This window comes from Salmo trutta, chromosome 4 (assembly GCF_901001165.1).
Source record: "Salmo trutta chromosome 4, fSalTru1.1, whole genome shotgun sequence".
In the NCBI taxonomy this organism is placed as follows: domain Eukaryota; kingdom Metazoa; phylum Chordata; class Actinopteri; order Salmoniformes; family Salmonidae; genus Salmo; species Salmo trutta.
Window position 1 is genome coordinate 8,633,049 of NC_042960.1, and position 23,739 is coordinate 8,656,787.

General features: G+C 44.6%; 2 protein-coding genes across 2 annotated transcripts in view; one reads left to right on the forward strand and one right to left on the reverse strand.

The window, feature by feature from the left end:
• The window catches only part of LOC115191586 (serine/threonine-protein kinase DCLK2), a 59,526-nt gene extending 40,729 nt beyond the window's left edge, over window positions 1-18,797 (forward strand). Inside the window, exons 5-19 of the mRNA XM_029749374.1 lie at window positions 274-381; window positions 650-703; window positions 2,307-2,401; window positions 3,792-3,873; window positions 5,228-5,333; window positions 6,022-6,079; window positions 7,665-7,784; window positions 8,794-8,940; window positions 9,987-10,120; window positions 10,440-10,517; window positions 11,858-11,954; window positions 13,258-13,338; window positions 13,417-13,527; window positions 17,150-17,962; window positions 18,696-18,797. Coding sequence (XP_029605234.1) covers window positions 274-381; window positions 650-703; window positions 2,307-2,401; window positions 3,792-3,873; window positions 5,228-5,333; window positions 6,022-6,079; window positions 7,665-7,784; window positions 8,794-8,940; window positions 9,987-10,120; window positions 10,440-10,517; window positions 11,858-11,954; window positions 13,258-13,338; window positions 13,417-13,527; window positions 17,150-17,962; window positions 18,696-18,797 — 2,186 coding nt within the window. The remainder of the gene's footprint in view (window positions 1-273; window positions 382-649; window positions 704-2,306; window positions 2,402-3,791; window positions 3,874-5,227; window positions 5,334-6,021; window positions 6,080-7,664; window positions 7,785-8,793; window positions 8,941-9,986; window positions 10,121-10,439; window positions 10,518-11,857; window positions 11,955-13,257; window positions 13,339-13,416; window positions 13,528-17,149; window positions 17,963-18,695) is intronic.
• Window positions 18,798-21,622: 2,825 nt separating this feature from the next.
• Window positions 21,623-23,739, reverse strand: part of LOC115191800 (lipopolysaccharide-responsive and beige-like anchor protein) — a gene marked incomplete in the record, with an annotated part of 272,883 nt that continues 270,766 nt past the window's right edge. The window contains 2 exon segments of the mRNA XM_029749734.1: window positions 21,623-23,258; window positions 23,581-23,732. Coding sequence (XP_029605594.1) covers window positions 23,168-23,258; window positions 23,581-23,732 — 243 coding nt within the window.

Sequence of the window (23,739 nt, forward strand, 5' to 3'; positions counted from 1 at the left end):
GCACATGTGGTGTTCGTTTGGAAAAAGCAAACGCTTAACTGAGTTTTTTTTTGTGGAAAGCTCTCTGCGTGAATTAAACATTCTTAACTTCTTGAACACTCCATACTTAATGCTTTCTCAAAGAGAGCCAATTATATTATGGAGCAAGTTCCTAGCTGGAGCTATTTTAGAATAGTTTGACTGGAACACTGGGGACTGTATTGAATTGTGCTAGATAGGAAATGAGGTCGGTGTGTGAGTGCGGTTTTAACCCTGTGTGTGTTGTCTTCACAGAATGCCGGGTGCTCAAGTCCTCATACTCTGCTCGCTCGCCCACTCCAACGAGGGCTGCTGGGAGCAAGAGCCCTGGACTCTCACGCCGTATCAAGTCCCCTGGCATAGGTATTCACATGCATGCACGTACACACAAACAAACACACACACACACAGTTATTGGGTGATGGACTGAGTAACTGATTTTCATCTGACACTAACTACTGTAATCACCTCAAAAAGAGTTTCAGGATTTTGGCAGGCTACCGGCCATTTGGCCAATTACCGAACATTTATTTGAAGCTCAGTTAAAAATTGATTTTGAGGCTTTAAGTTGGACATTGAAACCTCGAGCTGTAAAATAGTTTTTTTTGCAATTTTCTCTTTCTCTCTGCAGTAAGAAGACAAATCCATTACTCCACCAGTAGTCAGTCTCCTGTTAAATCCCCAGGTAAGCCTGTTGACATCCTGCACTGCCCACTCTATTGGCCCATTACCCAACCACAACAAACCACTCATTTTCATCTAGCTAGCTATCATTACAAGGACCTTGAGTTTTCCCCTGAGCATGAAGCCTAACCAGGAATAACTCCTGGCCTTAACCATCACCACAATATGTTAACAATAATCACTACATGAGTCTTTCTCAGAGAGGGCACCAATAAAACCCTTTTGAAGTTCCTGATTGCTTGGAGTCTTGGTCAGTGCACCCGTGGCCTGAGGTTGACCTTGTGGCTGACGGGGCCCTGTGAGAGGTCCAGTTAGTCTCTTTCAGTACAGTATGTTGTAATGTCAGTCAGCCTCCTGCTGTGTAGGGAAGTGCCATCAATTACTCTGAAGGAACTCTGCTCCACTGTAGACCTCCCTGGCCTGCCACCCTGACCCAAGACTATTTAAAGATCTCTGGATATCGCTCTCTCTTTCTCCCTCTCTCTTTCTCTGGCTCTTGCTCTCTTTCTTTTTCGCTCTGTATTTTTCTCTCTCCTCTCTTCCTGGCCCAGAAACTCTCTCTGGCTTCTACAGTATGCATCTAATCTGAGCACAGACTGGTGCAGGACCTGCTGATACAAACCCATGTACTAAATTAGCCTCAGTGCTTTAGTCTTCAGCTGCTTTCACTGAGCCCTTCTAATTGAATTGAATAATCTCATCAGTTGTCTGGCATCACATTTCCTAGTAGGTGCTGTACTGTATTGGTGGTTCTGACTGTTGTTCGTAGGTCCAGATTGGTTGTCTCAGGGAACGGGTACAGTGTGTGGCAGTGTACCTGCCAAGAACCTAGAGTGTGTGGCAGATGAGGCCTTTCACAGAAATACACTACCATTACCAATACAGCCGACTTCTCCAAAGAAAGGCAATGCCTGGCCCTGTTGTTTGAGGAGAGGACTGTTTGTGACACAGGGAGGTTCCTGGAGGTAGGCTGCGTGAGGTACCCTTGAACCCTCAGGGTCGTAGCTTTCGTGTGGCCTTAGCTGCAGACAGATTATCCAGGCAGCCTGCGGAGGCACCTGGCATGACCCCGCGTGTCTGTCTGCTGGAGCCAAACACAACCTGCTTCTCCCCACAGGGGACCGGACAGGAAGTTGGACAGTCACACACAGTTCTAGACACGAAACGCCACACTACACCTTAAGAAAATCTAGCACTCGGTCTTAAGGAAAGATCATGGACTTGAATTCCTTGTGAAAAACTGTTTGTACAGAGTTTTGTCAACTGAGTGAAAGTAAACCCATTCAAAGTGAACTTTGTTGTGGCACAAATGGATTTCCTGCCCTATCGTATATCACTTCCTGTGATAGAGGCATTTCCTTTAGTATTCAAAGAAGTTAAGAAAAATAGAATACACAATGTAATAACAGTAATGCACTTTTAACCAGCCACATCTCTCCAGAGGAAAAAGGACTTCCTCTCTCGTTTGCCCTTCCCCACATGGGCACATCCTGTTGGGCCAGCCCTAGCCCTATCATTGTCTTACTATGGCTTCCTCCCTCTCTCCTTCCCTCTTCTCTCTCTCTCTCTCTCTCTCTCTCTCTCTCTCTCTCTCTCCTCTCCAGTCAATGGTGTCCCCAGCAGTACGATCTCCACCCCCAAGTCCACCAAATCCAATAGCTCCTCCCCCACCAGCCCCCGCAGTATACACAGCTTCAAGGTGAGTCACACACACAAACCGTGTCTCACACACACACACCACCTATAAGAGTGATTTGTATATTTAGACATATGCTATAAATAACTATATAGTAGCAAATGATTTAACCTCAAGTGCATTAGATCAGGAATAGTGGCTGGCCAGAACGCTTGAATCTGTTGACAGTGGAGACAACAGCACTTAAACCTTCTCAAGATTATTATTACAGTTTGGCAACACCTACACCGTGTTTACTTGAAAGGTCCATAACGTTTGATAGAACTTAGTTACTCTGAAGACATCCACAAAATAACGTATTGAAAAGAAAGATTGATGATGTAATCCACCCAGATCAAAGGTGTTTCACCTTGAGATTCCTCCTTTAGATAGTGTACTAAATAATGCATACACTTTTCTAGTCCAGGTAACAGAAATAAGCCTTATGGTCCATGTACCATAAGAAGTGTTGAAAGACCTTCTCTTCCATAATAGAAAAGATTACTGGGATGACTTGGCGGATTCTGTCGCATGTGAAAGCCAAGAATGCTTGAAAAAGCAGTCTTATAATAACCTATTCAAACAGCCATCACAGCTGTCTCTTTTGGAAAAAGCCTCTCATCAAATTATTCATTCTTTTCAACATTGGTCCTCATTTCGATCCATTAAAGTTTGTGTTTCTTCTTTCTCTGCCTGATAAGTGACAGTAGGGGAGGCCTTATCCATTAAGATAGTTCCTTACACCCTGTACTGTTCTGAAGGGCAGAACACTTATTTTACGCCAAATGCATAATTAACACAGTGATATACATACCTGCTCACTTTCTTTTGAGTTAGTTTGGGTAGGCACACAACGTCCACAGAATGGAGAACTGTAAAAAAAACACAAGAAATAAGAGAGGGAAAAAAACAAACAGAAGAATGTAAACCATATACCGGGTAAGTGCCAGTACCAAACCATACAATTTAATTGCGGGGGTGTTTTGTATAAGTTTCCTGTCAGAACTCTGAAGCACTATCTAACACTACGGGGATCCATGAGCTAGTTATCCTGACACACTCTGTCATGGCATTATATTGGATTTCAGATGCATGCTACTTAAAGCAAAACCATTAGTCAATGTCCCTAGATCCCAGGGCTTAGTTCTGGATCGATGTTATGAAGCGGACCTGTCCTGTTATATTACTCTGGAGATGTAACTGGCTAATTCGATCGCCCTGCTAGTATTGATGTCAAAACAAAGCATTGGATTGGGAGTCGCGTGCCCAGATAACTTTGGCCCAGCTAACCTTGACCTCAAATCCATTGTGTGTCATTTTTGATATTTATAGTTGCCATGGTGATACGTGTGTCCAGGTTTTGACTTGACACACGTATCTTCATCTCTTACTTTCTTTCTCTCCTCCTTTCCAGATTCCGCCACATCACACGTCTGCCTCCAATGTGAACGGGTCTTCACACAGTCTGGAGCTGGCCTATAACATGAGTCCTGAGGGTAGGTGGCCCCTTCTCTGACATTTTCTTCATTTCTGTTTTCTCTCCTCCTCCTCCTCCTTGCTTCGCCACTCCACTCCTGCCCTCATCCCCCCTTCTCCTTTCCCCCTCCTCCTTTCTCCTCTTTTGTTCTCCCCTCCTCCTTTCTCCTCCCCTCCCTACACTTCTTCCACTCCCTTCTCTCCTCCCTTCTCTTCTTCTGTTCTCCTCTTCTCCTCTCCTCCCTTCTACTCCTCTCCTCTCTTTACCCTGTGTCATCCTGTCTCTGTGCCATCTCTCACAGCTCCTGCCTGCACTCACTCACCCCTAAACACGTGGCCCAATGCATCCCCAATCCTCCCTAGGGCCCCAATGCAGGTTCAGGTTGTTATATTAGAATTGCTTACTCAGCGACACAAGCCGCATCACAGCAGCACTCACAACAGAGGGACAGAGAAGTGTGATGTGGAGAACAAGTGAAAAAACCTGTGTGCTTCTGCGTGAGACAGCCAGGCGGTATCAACACGTCCTTGGGCTGTGTGTCTGCATCATATTACTGGTCGCTCTTTAGGAGAGGCCAGATATTAGTTCTAGGGTAGGAGCTAGGCTGCCTGGGTTAATGGGCAATTCATGACTTTATACTTTGATTAGATTAAAACCTTTATTTCAGCCACTTTGTCTTAACAAAGAGATCATATTCATTTCACTGCAATGCAAGTTTCACCAGAGTAAGTACTTGTAGGTATTGTGCGTCATTCTACACTGAGTGTCCAAAACATTATGAACACCTGCTCTTTCCATGACAGACTGACCAGGTGAATCCAGGTGGAAGCTATAATCCCTTATTGATGTCACTTGTTAAATCCACTTCAATCAGTGTAGATGAAGGGGAGGAGACAGGTTAATTAAGGATTTTTAAGCCTTGAGACAATTGAGACATGGATTGTGTATGTGTGCCATTCACAGGGTGAATGGGCAAGACAAAATATTGAAGTGCCTTTGAACGGGGTATGGTAGTAGGTGCCAGTGCACCGGTTTGTTTCAAGAACTGCAACACTGCTGGGTTTTTCACACTCAACAGTTTCCTGTGTGTATCAAGAATGGTCCACCACCCAAAAGACATCCAGCCAACTTGACACAACTGTGGGCAGCATTAGAGTCAACATGGGCCAGCATTCCTGTTGAACTCTTTTGACTCCTTGTAGAGTCCTTGCCCCGACTAATTGAGGCTGTTCTGAGGGCAAAAGGTGGGAGTGCAACTCAAATATTAGGAAGGTGTTCTTAATGTTTTGTTCAGTCTGTATATATGTGGGCCACAGGAAGTAACTGAAAGAGCATTCTGATGTGCCCCGTTGTAACACGTCTCTCCTCATCAGTTAACGGCAACAGCTGTAGCTCTATCACAACCGTCCTGGATAAGTACAAGGTCGGCAAGGTCATAGGAGACGGAAACTTTGCAGTGGTGAAAGACTGTGTAGAACGGTATGTAAATTAAGAATGATATTACATTTCTTTACATCTCATTGATGGATTTAAAACCTTATTTTAATTTTAACTTCTCGCTTGGCCGGAAGTTTCATAGCATACCAATTGTACTTTTATATTTGTAAGGAATGTTCACTTGGCTGTTGGACTTAAAAAGCCCTATTTATAAATGACCACGTTGATCAGTAGCTTTCAATGTGACTTAATAAGCGCCACGTCACATGTCATAACTGCTTCTAAGGCTTAATGACAGCAGGCATTTATAGAATTGAAGTAAGCATTTACTGTTTGTGTATGTGCGTGTGTCTGGGGTTCAGCCCATGAAATCCAATTCATTACCGTTTCCCTTCTGACTCAGCAGTTTGTCTGTAATATACAGAGAGAAGACTCCTTCCTCTAATCAGAAGGGCTAGACGCTCCAATACACTGTCACGCACCGTCTGATGCTTCAGCCTGTGACTGTGTATGGGGATGCAACACTGTTCAGTCTACTGTTGGATAGAACTTAGAATCTTAGTTTGTGATGAAACAATGCTGGCTAACCTATTAAAAGTGCCTTTCAAACTTGTTAAAAAATGTTATGGTTTGGCAGATGATTGCCAATGATTTGGGTTGGTTTGAAGGATTTACAGTAAATACAATATATCATGATTTGAAGGACTAGTGTTGCTGTGTGTCTTTCTAGGTCCACTGGGAAGGAGTATGCACTGAAGATCATTGACAAGGCCAAGTGCAGTGGAAAGGTAAGAGAGAGAGAATATGTTGTTGCCACTGTATTTCTTTGACTGTGTCACCCAATAGCAGCTGAGCTCAGCAACCCAGGTTGTAACGTGGTGAATGAATGAGTGTTGCTGACCGTCCCAGCACCATGTATCAACAGAGAGACTGTTCTCTCAGACAGTGTTGCTGACCGTCCCAGCACCATGTATCAACAGAGAGACTGTTCTCTCAGACAGTGTTGCTGACCGTCCCAGCACCATGTATCAACAGAGAGACTGTTCTCTCAGACAGTGTTGCCGACCGTCCCAGTACCATGTATCAACATAGAGACTGTTCTCTCAGACAGTGTTGCTGACCGTCCCAGTACCATGTATCAACAGAGAGACTGTTCTCTCAGACAGTGTTGCTGACCGTCCCAGCACCATGTATCAACAGAGAGACTGTTCTCTCAGACAGTGTTGCTGACCGTCCCAGTACCATGTATCAACAGAGAGACTGTTCTCTCAGACAGTGTTGCTGACCGTCCCAGCACCATGTATCAACAGAGAGACTGTTCTCTCAGACAGTGTTGCTGACAGAGTCCCAGTACCATGTATCAACAGAGACTGTTCTCTCAGACAGTGTTGCTGACCGTCCCAGTACCATGTATCAACAGAGAGACTGTTCTCTCAGACAGTGTTGCTGACAGAGTCCCAGTACCATGTATCAACAGAGAGACTGTTCTCTCAGACAGTGTTGCTGACAGAGTCCCAGTACCATGTATCAACAGAGACTGTTCTCTCAGACAGTGTTGCTGACCGTCCCAGCACCATGTATCAACAGAGAGACTGTTCTCTCAGACAGTGTTGCTGACCGTCCCAGCACCATGTATCAACAGAGAGACTGTTCTCTCAGACAGTGTTGCTGACCGTCCCAGCACCATGTATCAACAGAGAGACTGTTCTCTCAGACAGTGTTGCTGACCGTCCCAGTACCATGTATCAGCAGAGACTGTTCTCTCAGACAGTGTTGCTGACCGTCCCAGTACCATGTATCAACAGAGACTGTTCTCTCAGACAGTGTTGCTGACCGTCCCAGTACCATGTATCAGCAGAGACTGTTCTCTCAGACAGTGTTGTTGACAGAGTCCCAGCACCATGTATCAACAGAGACTGTTCTCTCAGACAAGAAGACACTCTAAATAAATGACTATTGATTGCTCTGGTCTCTTAACTGTCTAATGAAGGTTTAGCCTCTCAGCTCAAGGTGATGTATATCATGTATCTGTCAGAGCAGCTGACATTAGAGAAGACATGAATAAAACATGATAAATCTCTAATCTGATTCCATGAGATTAACAGGATCAAAGACCAACACAATGAACTACTACATGTCTGTCTGCCTGGGGGTTAATAATACAGGGTGGAATACCTAACCACTGTCCACTCTCTGTGTGTGTTCACGTGTGTGTGTTCACGTGTGTGTGTTCACGTGTGTGTGTGTTCGCGTGTGTGTTCGCGTGTGTGTGTTCGCATGCATGTGTGTGTGTGTGTGTGTGTGTGTGTGTGTGTGTGTGTGTGTGTGTGTGTGTGTGTGTGTGTGTGTGTGTGTGTGTGCGCGCGCGCACAGGAGCACCTGATAGAGAATGAGGTAGCAGTGCTGAGGAGAGTCAAACACCCCAACATTATCCAGCTGATAGACGAGGTGGACACACCCACTGAACTCTATCTGGTCATGGAGCTGGTCAAGGTACGTTCAACCACTACTGACCTCTACAGTATCTATTCAACCACTACTGACCTCTACAGTATCTATTCAACCACTACTGACCTCTACAGTATCTATTCAACCACTACTGACCTCTACAGTATCTAGTCAACCACTACTGACCACTACAGTATCTATTCAACCACTACTGACCTCTACAGTATCTATTCAACCACTACTGACCTCTACAGTATCTATTCAACCACTACTGACCACTACAGTATCTATTCAACCACTACTGACCCCTGCAGTATCTATTCAACCACTACTGACCTCTACAGTATCTATTCAACCACTACTGACCTCTACAGTATCTATTCAACCACTACTGACCTCTACAGTATCTCGTCAACCACTACTGACCTCTACAGTATCTATTCAACCACTACTGACCACTACAGTATCTATTCAACCACTACTGACCTCTACAGTATCTATTCAACCACTACTGACCTCTACAGTATCTATTCAACCACTACTGACCTCTACAGTATCTATTCAACCACTACTGACCTCTACAGTATCTAGTCAACCACTACTGACCACTACAGTATCTATTCAACCACTACTGACCACTACAGTATCTATTCAACCACTACTGACCTCTACAGTATCTATTCAACCACTACTGACCACTACAGTATCTATTCAACCACTACTGACCTCTACAGTATCTATTCAACCACTACTGACCACTACAGTATCTATTCAACCACTACTGACCCCTGCAGTATCTATTCAACCACTACTGACCTCTACAGTATCTATTCAACCACTACTGACCTCTACAGTATCTATTCAACCACTACTGACCTCTACAGTATCTCGTCAACCACTACTGACCCCTGCAGTATCTAGTCAACCACTACTGACCGCCATAGCAGTATTCTGCACTTCATCAGTGCATGCAACATTAATATTATAGGTACCTTCTCATTTAGGTAAGTACTTAATTCAACATTAATGTGTCTAATGCGTCCATTTCCTGCAGGGTGGCGACCTGTTTGATGCCATCACATCCTCCACTAAGTACACAGAGAGAGATGCCAGTGTCATGGTGTTTAACCTGGCTGGAGCCCTGAAGTACCTCCACAGCATGAACATAGTACACAGAGACATCAAGCCTGAGAACCTGCTGGTGAGTAGTGAGGGACCACACTGAAGACTGGGGTAGCCAGCTACACTGTACACTGTAAGATCATATGTTGTTGAATTAACAGACAGTAGTTACCTAACAACAATATGTCAGAATTGTTGTGACACAGTTCCACCAGAGTGGCCGAGATACACTACCTTTCAAAAGTTTGGGGTCACTTAGAAATGTCCTTGTTTTTGAAAGAAAAGCAAAAGAAATTGTCCATTAAATAACATCAAATTGATCAGAAATACAGTGTAGACATTGTTAATGTTGTAAATGACTACTGTAGCTGGAAACGGCAGATTATTAATGGAATATCTACATAGGCGTACAGAGGCCCATTATCAGCAACCATCACTCCTGTGTTCCAGTGGCACGTTGTGTTAGCTAATCCAAGTTTATCATTTTAAAAGGCTAATTGATCATTAGTAAACCCTTTTGCAATTATGTTAGCACAGCTGAAAACTGTTGTTCTGATTTAAAGAAACTGGCCTTTAGACTACTTGAGTATCTGGAGCATCAGCATTTGTGTGTTCGATTACAGACTCAAAATGGCCAGAAACAAAGAACTTTCTTCTTGAACTCGTCAGTCTATTCTTGTTCAACAGTTTTCAGCTGTGCTAACATAATTGCAAAAGGGTTTACTAATGATCAATTAGCCTTTTAAAATGATAAACTTGGATTAGCGAACAGAGGAGTGATGGTTGCTGATAATGGGCCTCTGTACACCTATGTAGATATTCCATTAAAAATCAGCCGTTTCCAGCTACAGTAGTCATTTACAACATTAACAATGTCTACACTGTATTTCTGATTAATTTGGGGGTATTTTAATGGACAAAAAATGTGCTTTTCTTTCAAAAACAAGGACATTTCTAAGTGACCCCAAACTTTTGAAAGGTAGTGTATATGATGGATATGAGATTTGAGATTTTCATATGGCATGCTAAAGTATTTGCATATGAGATTTGCATATGAAATGCTCAATGCCTTTTGAATTGAGGTGACATGAGTTGGAAACTATGTTTTCTGTGTCTGTCCCTTAGGTGTGTGAGTACCTTGACGGCACTAAGTCTCTGAAGCTGGGGGACTTTGGTCTGGCCACTGTGGTTGAGGGGCCCCTGCACACCGTGTGTGGAACCCCCACCTACGTGGCCCCTGAGATCATCGCTGAGGCTGGGTGAGTTACTGCCAACTCAGGGAACCTGCACCTGTATCCATAGCATCAGACTCAGACATTCTATTGACCAGCGTCGCTGAAGGGGAAACCCACACTGATGTTAAACAACACTTTCTTCATATTTCTCGCTCTCTGCTCGCTCTCTTTCTCTCTCTCTCTGCCTCTATCTTTCTCGCTCGGCGCTCTCTTTCCCTCTGTCTTTCTTGTTCTGCTTTCTCTCTCTGCTCTCTCTCCCCTTCTGCTCTCTCTCTCTCTCTCTCTCTCTCTTTCTCTCTGCTCTTTCTCCATCTCTTCTCTGTCTCTCTCCCTCTCCCCCAAGTTATGGTCTGAAGGTGGATATCTGGGCAACTGGGGTCATCACTTACATCCTGCTGTGTGGCTTCCCTCCCTTCCGCAGGTACACTACACAATGTTATTTAACCTCCAGAACACCTACAGTACACTACACAATGTTATTTAACCTCCAGAACACCTACAGTACACTACACAATGTTATTTAACCTCCAGAACACCTACAGTACACTACACAATGTTATTTAACCTCCAGAACACCTACAGTACACTACACAATGTTATTTAACCTCCAGAACACCTACAGTACACTACACAATGTTATTTAACCTCCAGAACACCTACAGTACACTACACAATGTTATTTAACCTCCAGAACACCTACAGTACACTACACAATGTTATTTAACCTCCAGAACACCTACAGTACACTACACAATGTTATTTAACCTCCAGACACCTACAGTACACTACACAATGTTATTTAACCTCCAGAACACCTACAGTACACTACACAATGTTATTTAACCTCCAGACACCTACAGTACACTACACAATGTTATTTAACCTCCAGAACACCTACAGTACACTACACAATGTTATTTAACCTCCAGAACACCTACTGGGAAATATTCTCAGGTACACCACACAACAACATGAGCGCTCCTTGACGGGATATCGTTCATTACACAGTCACCACGCTTAATGTTAACATGATAATCTATGAAATTCTACGATTGGCCACCTGCTTCATATCTGATTCACACAGTTAAACCTCTACTAGCCTGTCTAGGGATGTACTTTAACTTACAGAAAACAGGGATTACATCCTTACTGTTGGAAAACGCTTAGAAATGTCTAATTGGTCTCGGGAATGCCCTGTAAATGTTCCCATAGACAGTCCTTACGCTGAAAATCAAGTGTTGAGTGGGCTAGCCTAGCACATCCGTTTGGCTTCCTTAGTGTAAACCCAGGCGTCTGGTCCTCGCACACTAATTCAGCTATTTAAATACAGGAGACGTGAATTTACAATTTATCTCGCATAGATTAACCGTTCGGCATAGACAAGGTCCCTGGATAGTAGTGTCATCGCAGTGAGGATTGTCTGCCAGAATAGAGCTGAGAGATTTATTATGTCGCCATAGTCAGTCGTCCTATCCTCCCCCTACTTGTACCTCTTCTGTTGCTACTCTTGTGATGTTCTGGTGTGTCCTTGAATTGATTCCTGGTGCTAAATTGGAAAATGCATGCAGCCAGTTAGTGAGTGAAGGTGAGGGGATAGATAGGACAATGGTGTCAGAGTTATTCTGACGCTGTGTGTCTTTGAATGTGACATGAATATAATGTGTGATGCCAAAATGTATGTGTGTGTGCGTGCACTACAGTATTTGTGGGTCTATGCTGAAATATCCATCTGTTCACAGCATAGTATGTCTCTCTCTACAGTGAGGACAACCTTCAAGAGGACCTGTTTGACCAGATCCTGGTGGGACGACTGGACTTCCCTGCCCCCTACTGGGACAACGTCACTGACTCAGCCAAGGTAACCACCACACACAGACACACCACCCCTGTCGGGTCAGCCCCCGTTACATTTGGGTGGCAGTAATGAGGGGGTGGGGGGGTCCCGTTGAGATCTCCCGGAATGAAGGAGAGGGGAGCGGGACTGAAGAAAGAGAGGGATGGTTTGGAAAGAGAGAAAGAGGGGATGCACACACACACCATCTCTTCTTCTGTTCTCTCTCTCTGCCTCTCTCTCTCTCGCTCTGCCTCTCTCTCTCTCGCTCTGCCTCTCTCTCTCTCTCTCTGCCTCTCTCTCTCTCTCTCTCTCTCTCTCGCTCTGCCTCTCTCTCTCGCTCTGCCTCTCTCTCTCTCGCTCTGCCTCTCTCTCTCTCGCTCTGCCTCTCTCTCTGCCGCTCTCTGTCTCGCTCTCTCTCTCTGCCGCTCTCTCTCTCTGCCCCTCTCTCTGCCCCTCTCTCTCTCTCTGCCTCTCTTTCTCTCTCTCTCTGCCTCTCTTTCTCTCTCTCTGCCTCTCTCTCTGCCTCTCTCTGTCTCTCTCTCTCTCTCTCTCTGTCTCTCTCTCTCTCTCTGCCTCTCTCTCTCTCTCTGCCCTCTCTCTCTCTCTCTCTGCCCTCTCTCTCTGTCTCTGCCTCTCTCTCTCTCTCTCTCTCTCTCTCTGCCTCTCTCTCTCTCTCTCTCTGCCTCTCTCTCTCTCTGCCTCTCTCTCTCTGCCCTCTCTCTCTCTGCCTCTCTCTCTCTGCCTCTCTCTCTCTGCCTCTCTCTCTGGCTCTCTCTCTGGCTCTCTCTCTGCCTCTCTCTCTCTCTCTGCCTCTCTCTCTCTCTCTCCCTGCTCCCTCCTCTCACTCCCTAAATGACCACCATGCGTTACAGTGACAGCAGCTATTTCACTGCAAGGCTGAACTACTAATTAAATCCTCTGCTGCAGTGGCACCTCGACTTAACAAAGAGAGGCCTACGTCTAGAGAGCTCAACAGCCTGCTGCAGTCACGGTCTATTTATTAGTTACCAGAAGAGAAGAAAATGGACTGATTTAGACTGACATGGACTACCTGAACTTGTCCAATTAGACATGCTCATTTTCGTTTTCCGTTGCAAAATATTTTGGTACGTTTTGTTATGGTAAGCCCTAATGAATACGACCCTGGTTGGAGGCACAGTGAATGTAGCCAAAGTGCTAGAGCAGCGTTTGTAATGTCCTTCTGTGACACTTCTACATTGTTCTCACAGTGTGACATGTCAAAGGTTGCGATGACATGACTTGAGAGAGACTGGACCCTAAAGAAGTCACTGCTGATGATGTCACCATGCCCTGATCTGTTTTCTAGGAGCTGATTGGGCGGATGCTGCAGGTGAACGTGGAGGCTCGCTACACGGCACAGGACATCCTCTCTCATCCCTGGGTCACGGTAACTTGTCTTGTGGACTTTGTGGTGTGTGTGTGTGTGTTCAGGACCATAAAGGAGAATGTGTGTGTGTCTCTGCAGGATGACAACATGGAGAACAACATGAAGATGGAGGTGTCAGGTAAACTGAGGACACACTTCAACACAGCACCAAAGCCCGGCACAACCACAGCAGGAGTGTCAGTCATCATGGTGAGAACAGGACAACAACATTCACTATCACAACCCATTATTTGTTTTCTGGTCCCATTATCCATACACACGTTGTTTTACTCCGTATACACAACAGCACTCAGTCACGACTCTCTACGAACTACTCTCTATTGAGACTATTTTTCTGGTCACGTTTCCAATACACACATTGTGTATCTCCATATACTTTCCCCTCATCTGAACTCTCTGTATTCCACCATCTGTCGTACATAGACACCCCAGAGTCCTCGTCTGTAGATTCTTGATATTTGCAGAAATGTTCAACCATGGCCTGATTTACTTGCCACCAGTCGTTTTCTGAAGGAACCAAAAACAAAGCTAAAAGAAGCTTCCTGATTTTTATTTTATTGGCATCCGCTTATATTTTAAGATTGATTGGAAACCAACATGATCTGTAACAAATGTTAGTCAATTCTGCACTACACCTACTCACTTTCAAACAACCATTTTCACATATAGTACTATTAATCAGTTGGTTACATAAGAGTTTGATCCAAAAGAACATGAGAGATTATCTGACAGGAAAGCTAAGAAATGGACAACTTCTGTTCATGTAATCATATCACTGAGGGTTTTAAGAGAGCAGAATTTATTCAAAATGCTTTCCCCTGGGATTACACATGGATAAATCCTGATTCATCATCTTATCTCTAAAACACGTTTTTATCCTTGTAGTACAAATGTCGTGTTTTAGCGTTGACGCAGTGTTCTCAGTGACCCCAGAGTACATTGGTCTGAAGAGGTACATCCTTAGTCATATCCTACCATCATCTTCATCTGTTTTTAAGCTTTTTCCTACAAGCCTATACACCTCCTGGCACATTTATGTAACTTCCTATTGTGGGTGGTGAACTTCCTCTCTATCTGCCGCACTCTTCTGGTCACATCACCTCCCCACTCTGGTCCACTTGGAGGTCTATTGAGCTGGAGCTGGCCTGCGAACACACGACCTATATAGCATAGGTCTGTCAATGGATGCATCTCAATTAGATCCCCCTCATCTCCTTCCCTGGTCCTGATGAAGGAGACAATGAGAGGAAGCCACTCTAGACTATTGAGATGCACACATGCTGTCTGCTTCCACCTGGGTCCAGTATACCCACTGCAGCAGTAGAAGGGGATTAACATGGGCTAAGGGGTGCGTAAGGGTTCATTTGGGAATACCCCTGACTCGGGGTTAAACCTCATTTTGTTGTAAATCTCCTTCGACAGTTTGAGGTGTAAAGGAGATCCCCGCGCCCCTCCTGCTCATCCCACTCCCACCTCATCCCAGGACCACAGGGGAAGCTTTGGAGCTGAGTGCAGGGTACCGATCTCCCCCGTCCTCCACTCTCTCCCCCTCTGCCAGCTCCAATAATGCCTCTCTATAACAGATTGATCTGGGCAGAATAACTCAGTAACTCTCTGCAGTGGCCTTGAATCATTTGCATGGCTGCTCTGCCCCGTTGTGTAATTTGCCTAAGCTCCTCTCTCCTCCTCCAATTGGGCCTCTTTTATTCTCTCTCTCTCTCTCTCTCTCTCTCTCTCTCTCTCTCTCTCTCTCTCTCTCTCTCTCTCTCTCTCTCTCTCTCTCTCTCATCCTCCTCTCTCATCCTCCACTTTTATCTCTCTCATAACCATCTTCATCAATCAACTGGTCTCTGTGTGAACTGACTTTGTTGACAATGATGTCACTGCTGTGTTGAGAGTTGTCTGAGTTAGATTTGTACATGTTATTGTATTCTGTGTTGTTTTTGGCTGGCTGGGTAGTTATTTGGCATGCTAACTAACTAGGCCTAAGAGAAGCCCTCATTGCTTCTGCTGAACTAATTTTTAATTTGCCCCCGTCTCTGTCACTCATCCAAAATAGTGCTCTTATAGTTAATGCCCCTACAATAACCTGGGGACATTAAATGTCTATGGCAATTTTACAATATATTTGATGTCTATGTAAAGCCATGATCTTACTCCTACATGTATTGGCAGGTTGACATTTATTGTCATGAATCTTGCCCTGGAAGCAGAACTGAGCAATTTTCGCCAGATGGGCCAGCTGCAAAACAAAAATGAGCTTTTTGGTCTTAATTTAAGGATAGGGTTAGGAATTAAGTTTAGCAGTGTGGTTAAGGTTAGGTTTAAAATTAGATTATATTACTTTGTGGCTGTGCCAGCTAGTGACCACTCGGCAGAGCTGCCCCCAGAACAAGATTCATGACAAAACATTTCAACCCTTTTGATACATTACAGTTCATCTCTTGATAATTGTTCAATTGAGCTCTATCACCACCTTGTGGTCAAACATTTAAACTGCACTACTACACTGGATGAGAGAGACAGATGAAAATTGCTTATATTGCCTTGGATTTAACATTGAACAGTACTCCCCAGAAGTTAAGATTTCTAAAATGATGTCATTGAGCTTACTAGCATCCTGAGAGATGGTTGTCATAGCAGACTTTAGGCTAATCAATTCCAGGCCTGGAGAGCCACACAACTGGTTGAATCAACGTTGTTTCCACGTCATATCAATGCAATTCTATTGAACCAACGTGTAATAGACGTTGAATTGATGTCTGTGCCCAGTGGGACACCACTGCTTCTTTTGATTTAGACCTTGGAAACCAGGTGAGTAGTGGACTCTCTGGCTAACCAATGGCATGAACTGATCACTTAGCTACCAGGGACAGAGGAAAACCAGCAGTGCTGCAGCACACCAGAGCAGGAATCAAACAGCGCTGCTTTCTGTGTCTCCTCTAATGTTGTTGAGCTGTGAGTAAGACTAGTCTCTGTCCCCTCTGCTTCCTCCTCGCCCCCTCCACCCCTCCCCAACACGCCCACATTGCCACCCTCTGAATTAGCTCCAAGGCAATGGTATGTACTAACACTGAAGGCTACGCTTCTTTACTGCTTCTTCACTGACGCCACTAAGACTCACTCAGCTAAGGGAACATGGGAAATCTTGGTGCCTTCTGATTGTTACGTATTTGAGTGTTGTTGTTAATAATAATAATAATAATAATAATAATAATAATAATATTATTATTATTATTATTATAGCAATCCAAATGATCTGTAATTCCAGATGTGATCTTCAGTGTCTAGTTGGTTTGGGTTGTGATGAGGAAAAATCTCTCCAGCACAATTTCTCATTTTCCCTTACACTGCATGTTGAGCACTGATGATATGATTTGCTGTCTTGTTGGGTCAGTCTACTACTGTGAAGGGTCTGTCACTGTAAAATCATCCCATCTATGGATGTTTCTGTCCATATATATATATATATGTCCATATATATATATATATATATATATATATATATATATATATATATATATATATATATATATATATATATATATATATATATATATATATATATATATATATCTACTGTGTTTAATACTATATAGAAATGTTACTCCATGGACCTTACTGTCAGAGATCAGTGAGGTTGAATGTTATCTTGGGGCAGTTTTCTCTTTCAATTATATATTGACACACTGTTTTTTATTTCTGTCTCTCCCTACCTGTTTGGTTCTGTTGTATTGTACAGTACAGCAGGTGAGTGTTGGTCTGACTTTCTTTCCCTGACCCCACACCCCTCACCCCTGACCTCTACCAGAACACAGCTCTAGATAAGAAGAGGATCCAGCTGACTCGTCGCAGCCAGAGGCCCACAGCACCACCTCCGCTCCCACCACCGCCTGGGAAGAAAGTAGTCCCTCCTGCAGCCATGCCAGTCAAGCAAGCCTCACCAGTCTCACCCAACACCAAGCTGCCAGTACCCACCAAGCTGGCATCACCCACCAAGCTGCCAGTACCCACCAAGCTGGCATCACCCACCAAGCCTGCCCTGCCAGAGGAACCCAAGAGTCCTCAGACTGATCTGCCTGTCCCTGTATCCCCTCCTATCTCTCCTTCAACACCTACCAGACCTGGTACCTCTCCCTCTGTCCCTGTCTCTCCTTCCTCTCCTACCAAGCCTAACGTCTCTATCTATCCTACCTCCCCTACCAGGCCCAACAACTCTCCCTCTCCTTCCTCTCCTACTAAACCTGTTATCTCTCCCTCTCCTTCCTCACCTACCAAACCTGTTATCTCTCCCTCTCCTTCCTCACCTACCAAACCTGTTATCTCTCCCTCTCCTTCCTCACCTACCAAACCTGTTATCTCTCCCTCTTCACCTACCAAACCTGTTAGCGCTCCCTCTTCACCCACCAAACCTGTTATCTCTCCCTCTCCTTCCTCTCCCCCTTCACCTACCAAACCTGTTATCTCTCCCTCTTCTTCCTCTCCTTCTTCATCTACCAAACCTGTTAGCGCTCCCTCTTCACCTACCAAACCTGTTATCTCTCCCTCTCCTTCCTCTCCCTCTTCACCTACCAAACCTGTTATCTCTCCCTCTTCTTCCTCTCCCTCTTCACCTACCAAACCTGTTATCTCTCCCTCTTCTTCCTCTCCTTCTTCATCTACCAAACCTGTTATCTCTCCCTCTTCACCTACCAAACCTGTTATCTCTCCCTCTTCATCTACCAAACCTGTTATCTCTCCCTCTCCTTCCTCTCCACCTACCAAACTCCAAATGTCCCCTTCTCTTTCCTCTCCAACCAAGCTCCATGTCTGTGCCTTCCCTGGGGCCTCTCATATGCCTGTTACCTCCCCCTCTCCCTCCTCTCCTCCCTCTCTTTTTACCTCCCCCTCTCCTCCTGCCCCTCTCTCTCCCTCCTCTCCTCCCTCTCTTTTACCTCCCCCTCTCCTCCTGCCCCTCTCTCTCCCTCCTCTCCTCCCTCTCTTTTTACCTCCCCCTCTCCTCCTGCCCCTCTCTCTCCCTCCTCTCCTCCCTCTCTTTTTACCTCCCCCTCTCCTCCTGCCCCTCTCTCTCCCTCCTCTCCTCCCTCTCTTTTTACCTGCCCCTCTCCTCCTGCCCCTCTCTCTCCCTCCTCTCCTCCCTCTCTTTTTACCTCCCCCTCTCCTCCTGCCCCTCTCTCTCCCTCCTCTCCTCCCTCTCTTTTTACCTCCCCCTCTCCTCCTGCCCCTCTCTCTCCCTCCTCTCCTCCCTCTCTTTTTACCTGCCCCTCTCCTCCTGCCCCTCTCTCTCCCTCCTCTCCTCCCTCTCTTTTTACCTGCCCCTCTCCCTCCGACCCTCTGTCTCCCTCTGCCTTTCCCAGCCCTCCCTCACCCCTGACCTGCACCTCTCCCTCCTCTCCCACCCCTCCACCACCTGTTACCTGCTCCTCCCCAACCGTGGCCCCACCCCTGGTGGGCCTTGACGTTGAAGCTGCTGCTACTGCCAGAGAGCTGTGAGAAAGAATGATGGATGAGAAGACTGGCTGCTGGACCATGGTCTAATTTGTACCTTTCAAGCCCCCTTACCTCTACCCGCTGTATCCCCAGACCTATGATTCGCATGTAGGGGGCTAGATACAGATAGAACCTCCACCTCCATCCCCAGTAACAGCTGATATCCACTGCTGTATCGTTCCTAGGCTCCCAAGCAACAAATGGCAAAAAAACAAAAAAGAAGCAAAATGGCTCCTACAACCTACAGTACAATCTCTGTAGAGAACCCATCATATCCACGCTCCAAGAGGGAAGTTGAGGGGTTTTGTACATGTTGGTTGATTTGTATATACGGTATGTGTGTATTTATATATGAGCGATATGGAGAAAACAGAGCGAGGCCTGGCTAGTTTGGGTCTGTGTGGTTTCAGATGGGGTTTCTGGAATGACTTCTGATAATGTTTTATTTATTGTCTGTGGTTGGTTGGTAGACACGCACACATGTTGATTATGGGTAGAAGTGTATTATTTGGCGTGCTTGCCGTCTGTTGTAAGATAAACTACTACTGTAGATGTATATAGTATTGTATGACAAACACATGAGGCATCCGAATGAAAGTTGTAGGTTTGAGTTTGTTTTCTTCTCTTGCCTGTAAGCCTGTTTATCATTGGTCCGCTATGGAGCCTGTAGTGTTTAACTGCTGAACACCAAAAGAGAGACGCAACAGAATAGAAGATGAACGTGTCAATGAGGAGAGGTGTGCCTGTGAAAATAGCTGCCGGATCAGGGGTGTGTTCAGGGTGGTAGGTAGCCTAGCGTTTAAGAGCATTTGGCCAGTAACCGAAAGGTCACTGGTTCAAATCCCCAAGCCAACTAGGTGACAAATCTGTCAATGTGCCCTTGAGTAAGGCACTTAACCCTAATTGCTTCTGTAAGTCGCTCTGGATAAGAGTGTCTGCTAAAATGTAAATGTTCATCAGGCACAAAACAGACAAACAGGAAGGGACTTCCTGGACATGTCCTGTAAGAAACGCTCATTTTTGCCCTCCGTTGCAAAACGTTTTTCATTGTGTGCCCTAATGAACCTGACCCAGTAGTTAGAGATTCCTTTTCTGAAACCAGCTGTCAGGAAACACTGGGAGCTCTATCCCCTCATAGACTCATTTATCAGTCCAGATTTACCTGATACTAATGTGAGGCTGTTCCACTTTGCTGTTGTCTTTGTCTGTAATGGTAATGCACTTGTTTTAAAGTCCATGGTTAAGTCCCAAATCACACTCTATTCCCTATATAGTGCACTACTTTTGAGCAGGGCCCATAGGGTATTGGTGAAAAGTAGTGCACTATGTAGGGGTATAGGGTACCATTTGGGATGTAGACCGTATCTCCTTACCTAGCCTAGTGCAGTTGGTTAGGGTTTAACCCTTCGGATATTGATAATGGCTCCGATGCACAGCACTACTAATCCAAGGGGATTTAGTTGCATGTTATGTTACTCCCTCTGCCTCCCCACAAAACAGGTCTCTCTCACACACACACACACACACACACACACACGTCAAGCTGGTACTATTGTACGTATAGTAGCTGTTCTGTTGTGTAATGTTTAGTCAAACTACACTGTCATCATCATAATGCTTTTTTATTGCAGTTTTAGTCTGGATACGTGTATGAAAAATACATTTCAAACAGGAAAAACACTCCTGTCAGCTTTGGCCAGCAGTTTTAGTTTGTGCAGACATTTAGCCACTATGTGACTCCTTTATCATTTTATATTAGGAGCACATCGGAGAACTTCAAACGCAATAAAAAGTATTCAAATCAGTGATTTTTTATGTTTTTATTTCTTTGGCACTATGTTTTTGATTGTGTGAAAACACCTATGTTGACAAAGGTGTGTAGAAATCAGATATAAGCCATTCACAATGAGGTAAAGTGACTGAGACCCATGTGATCATCAGCGCCCTCCTGTGGACAATATCTGATGCAACAACATGGCCTATTTTCAACTATTAGCCAATGAAAACAACTATTTGATGACGTGTTTTGCTCCAGACCTATCCGGATGAATCAGATCTACTGAGCCAATCACCAGGATAGAAACAGTTACCAGATCTAGCTCTAACATTGAGCCTATGGGGATCCAAGCTAGGGACCCACAGACTCCCATAACCCCCTGGCCTGGCCTGAGTGGTCTATGATGGCAGCACCTGCACTGTGTTGGGGGGGGGGTTGCCACTTGGAGAGCAGGTCCTAGTGAAGACTCTCCAACCGTCATTTCTTAAAGGGAAGGTTGCACAATATATTTCCACAAATCTAACAATGATTGATGATATTCCATCTAAATGGTGTTTATACCCTTCTAGTTTTGCAATTTGAATAAACCTAAGACAAAACCATAGATATAGCACTCATATTTGTATCTGTGACAGCCTCAATGGCGCTGCCCATGCTGTCTCCATTTTGAAGAAGTAGGCAATGTTCTTTTTCGCAATTGGCTGATCCTGCCCGATGAACCGGTTGGACATGACTCCAACAGTGTCACCAGGAGGGATCAGCCAATGAAGATGGAAGTCCCACCCAGTCAACTACATTTAAATGGTGGAAGCCCTTAATGATACTACCCATGCTAATATGTCCTCTATCATTCTCTATGGGTTAAACCTACCTACGTTGGCCGTGGCTGCAGCCAGGTGAGGAAGTTGTGCAGCTTCTGTGAACGATGTGGTTAGTGCAACCCCACCCCTGGCTACATTCCAGTCGAACTTCAGAAAACGGGAGTTCAAATAACAGTTCAATTGAAGACAAGACGTCTCAAGTTAAAAAATTCTATTTTATTTGTCAGAACTCATCACGCATCAAAAACACTCATTCCAAATTGATTGCCAAAATATTGAGCGATACATAGAAAATACAGTAGTAGCCATTTCATTGTAATCGTAACCAAACCAAGCGTAGATCAAACCAACACGGAATGTTTCTCCTTATGAGCAACCGTTGTATTGGAGGAACCACATTGGGTTTTCCAACCCTGCACCGAAACACCCGATCCAATTCAGTTTTGACCTGAAGGCCCATAATTAGGTAGAATCGAGTATTTTAAAGCTGGGCTTGAACCAAAAAGTGCACACCCTTTGGCTGTCCAGGACCAGGGTTGTCTTGTGGTCTGGTTTAACCAGTGAATATTCACCATGACACACAGACAAGTCCCTCATTTCGCTGCACCTCTCTTTGCCAAGATGAGATACTTTGATGATCCTAGCATGGTTTGGGCACTGTGTCGATCGCTAATATGATACAGTATATGCTTAAGTACTGCAAATGCCTCAGTAGAGGAAGTAAAGCTAACAAGAAGTTATACAAAGAAGCACATCATGGCTACGTCGGGAAATTTGGAATGGCTTCCTTTCCTCGTCCAGTCTCCTTCATGTAAAGTTCTGATAGGTGATAAGTAAGCAATTTGAAGGAAATTAGATGAGGAAAGGATGCCATTTTACAAAATTAGGATGTAGCCCATGACATTTGTTTCTACTGACAGACATATTATTCATCAGTATGGTTACAGTACATACATAAAGCTAATGATCGTCATGACAACACCCAGATACAAACTAATCACACCGGCAGCCATCTTGTTACTATGATGACTGTCTGATACACATATGACAACTGGTGACAAGTCTTTGTGCAGTGTACGCCACCATCAGGACAGCAGAGGAATAACTCATGCACAGGAAGGCAAGATCTGTCCGTTTACACAGAGGTGTGGTACAAACATTTAAATAGAATATATTCCCTCAAGTCATGAACACACAAGGAGGACTAACTGAACTTCCTGCTCAATCACCACACAAAACTTAACATATTTTATTTCCCTGTGTTTCCACACAGTAGCAAAAAGAGCATGAAAAAAAGGATATTAATGACCAAAATAATGATTATATCTCCACGTTTCACACCTATTAAATCATCACTCACCCCTAACGTACACAAATATATGGATTCTTAAGACAATAGATGCAAATATACTTTTCTACCTACTTCCACTTTGAACCCTTATTTTCCTCTGCTCGAGATGAAAATAGACTCTTAACAAGCTAAAAATAGATTTGTAACCATAGGTATATAACCCCACCCTAATATTATATGAAATTTTCGATATGCCCTACAAAATATAGCAATGCCCTTTTTAAAAAAATAGTTTGCTTCTTTCGACAGAATCAGACAGTTTTTCTTCTCTTAAGATACATTCAGGATATCAATATGTATTGAGTAGTGCCTTAGTACATGGAACGACAGGATTGCAGTAGGTAGGTCCCACGTTAACCAGATTCTTAGGGATTGTTGTGTGGTCCTGCCTCAGTATCTGGTCTGGTACTCGTGGTGCCACCTGTTGAAGTCATTGTAGAACAGGACTATACTACCAGACGCCATGCCGGTTATGATGCACCTAGGAGAGGACAGAGCCGAGAGGGACTGTTGAGTTGAGGCTCATACATGTAGACAGAACATGATGTACTTTTACAGTAAGTCTACTGTCATTATACTGTGAATAACACCAAGGTCTTCATCTTGGTATTCTGTGCATTCTAGATTGGGAAGGTTTTTTTTATTTCCCATCTGATGTTAGTTACTACAAACCCACACATCTGAAGATCGTATTAATCATTAGTCCATATTTTAATTATTTCTTCCTATGTGCTAAAACTTCATACCACACAACACCCATGTGAGTAAAGATTACAGCGTCAGAGTCCAGGTGTGTATGTTACCTTTGGTCGTTGGACATGGCCATGGAGCGGATGCCTGCGTCACAGCCAGGGTAGGTGAACATCTGTTTGAGGTTGTGAACCTGCCAGACAGACAGAACTCCCTCGTCTCCCCCCGTCAGCAGGTACTGTCCGTCCCGACTCAGCAGCATGGCCTGACGG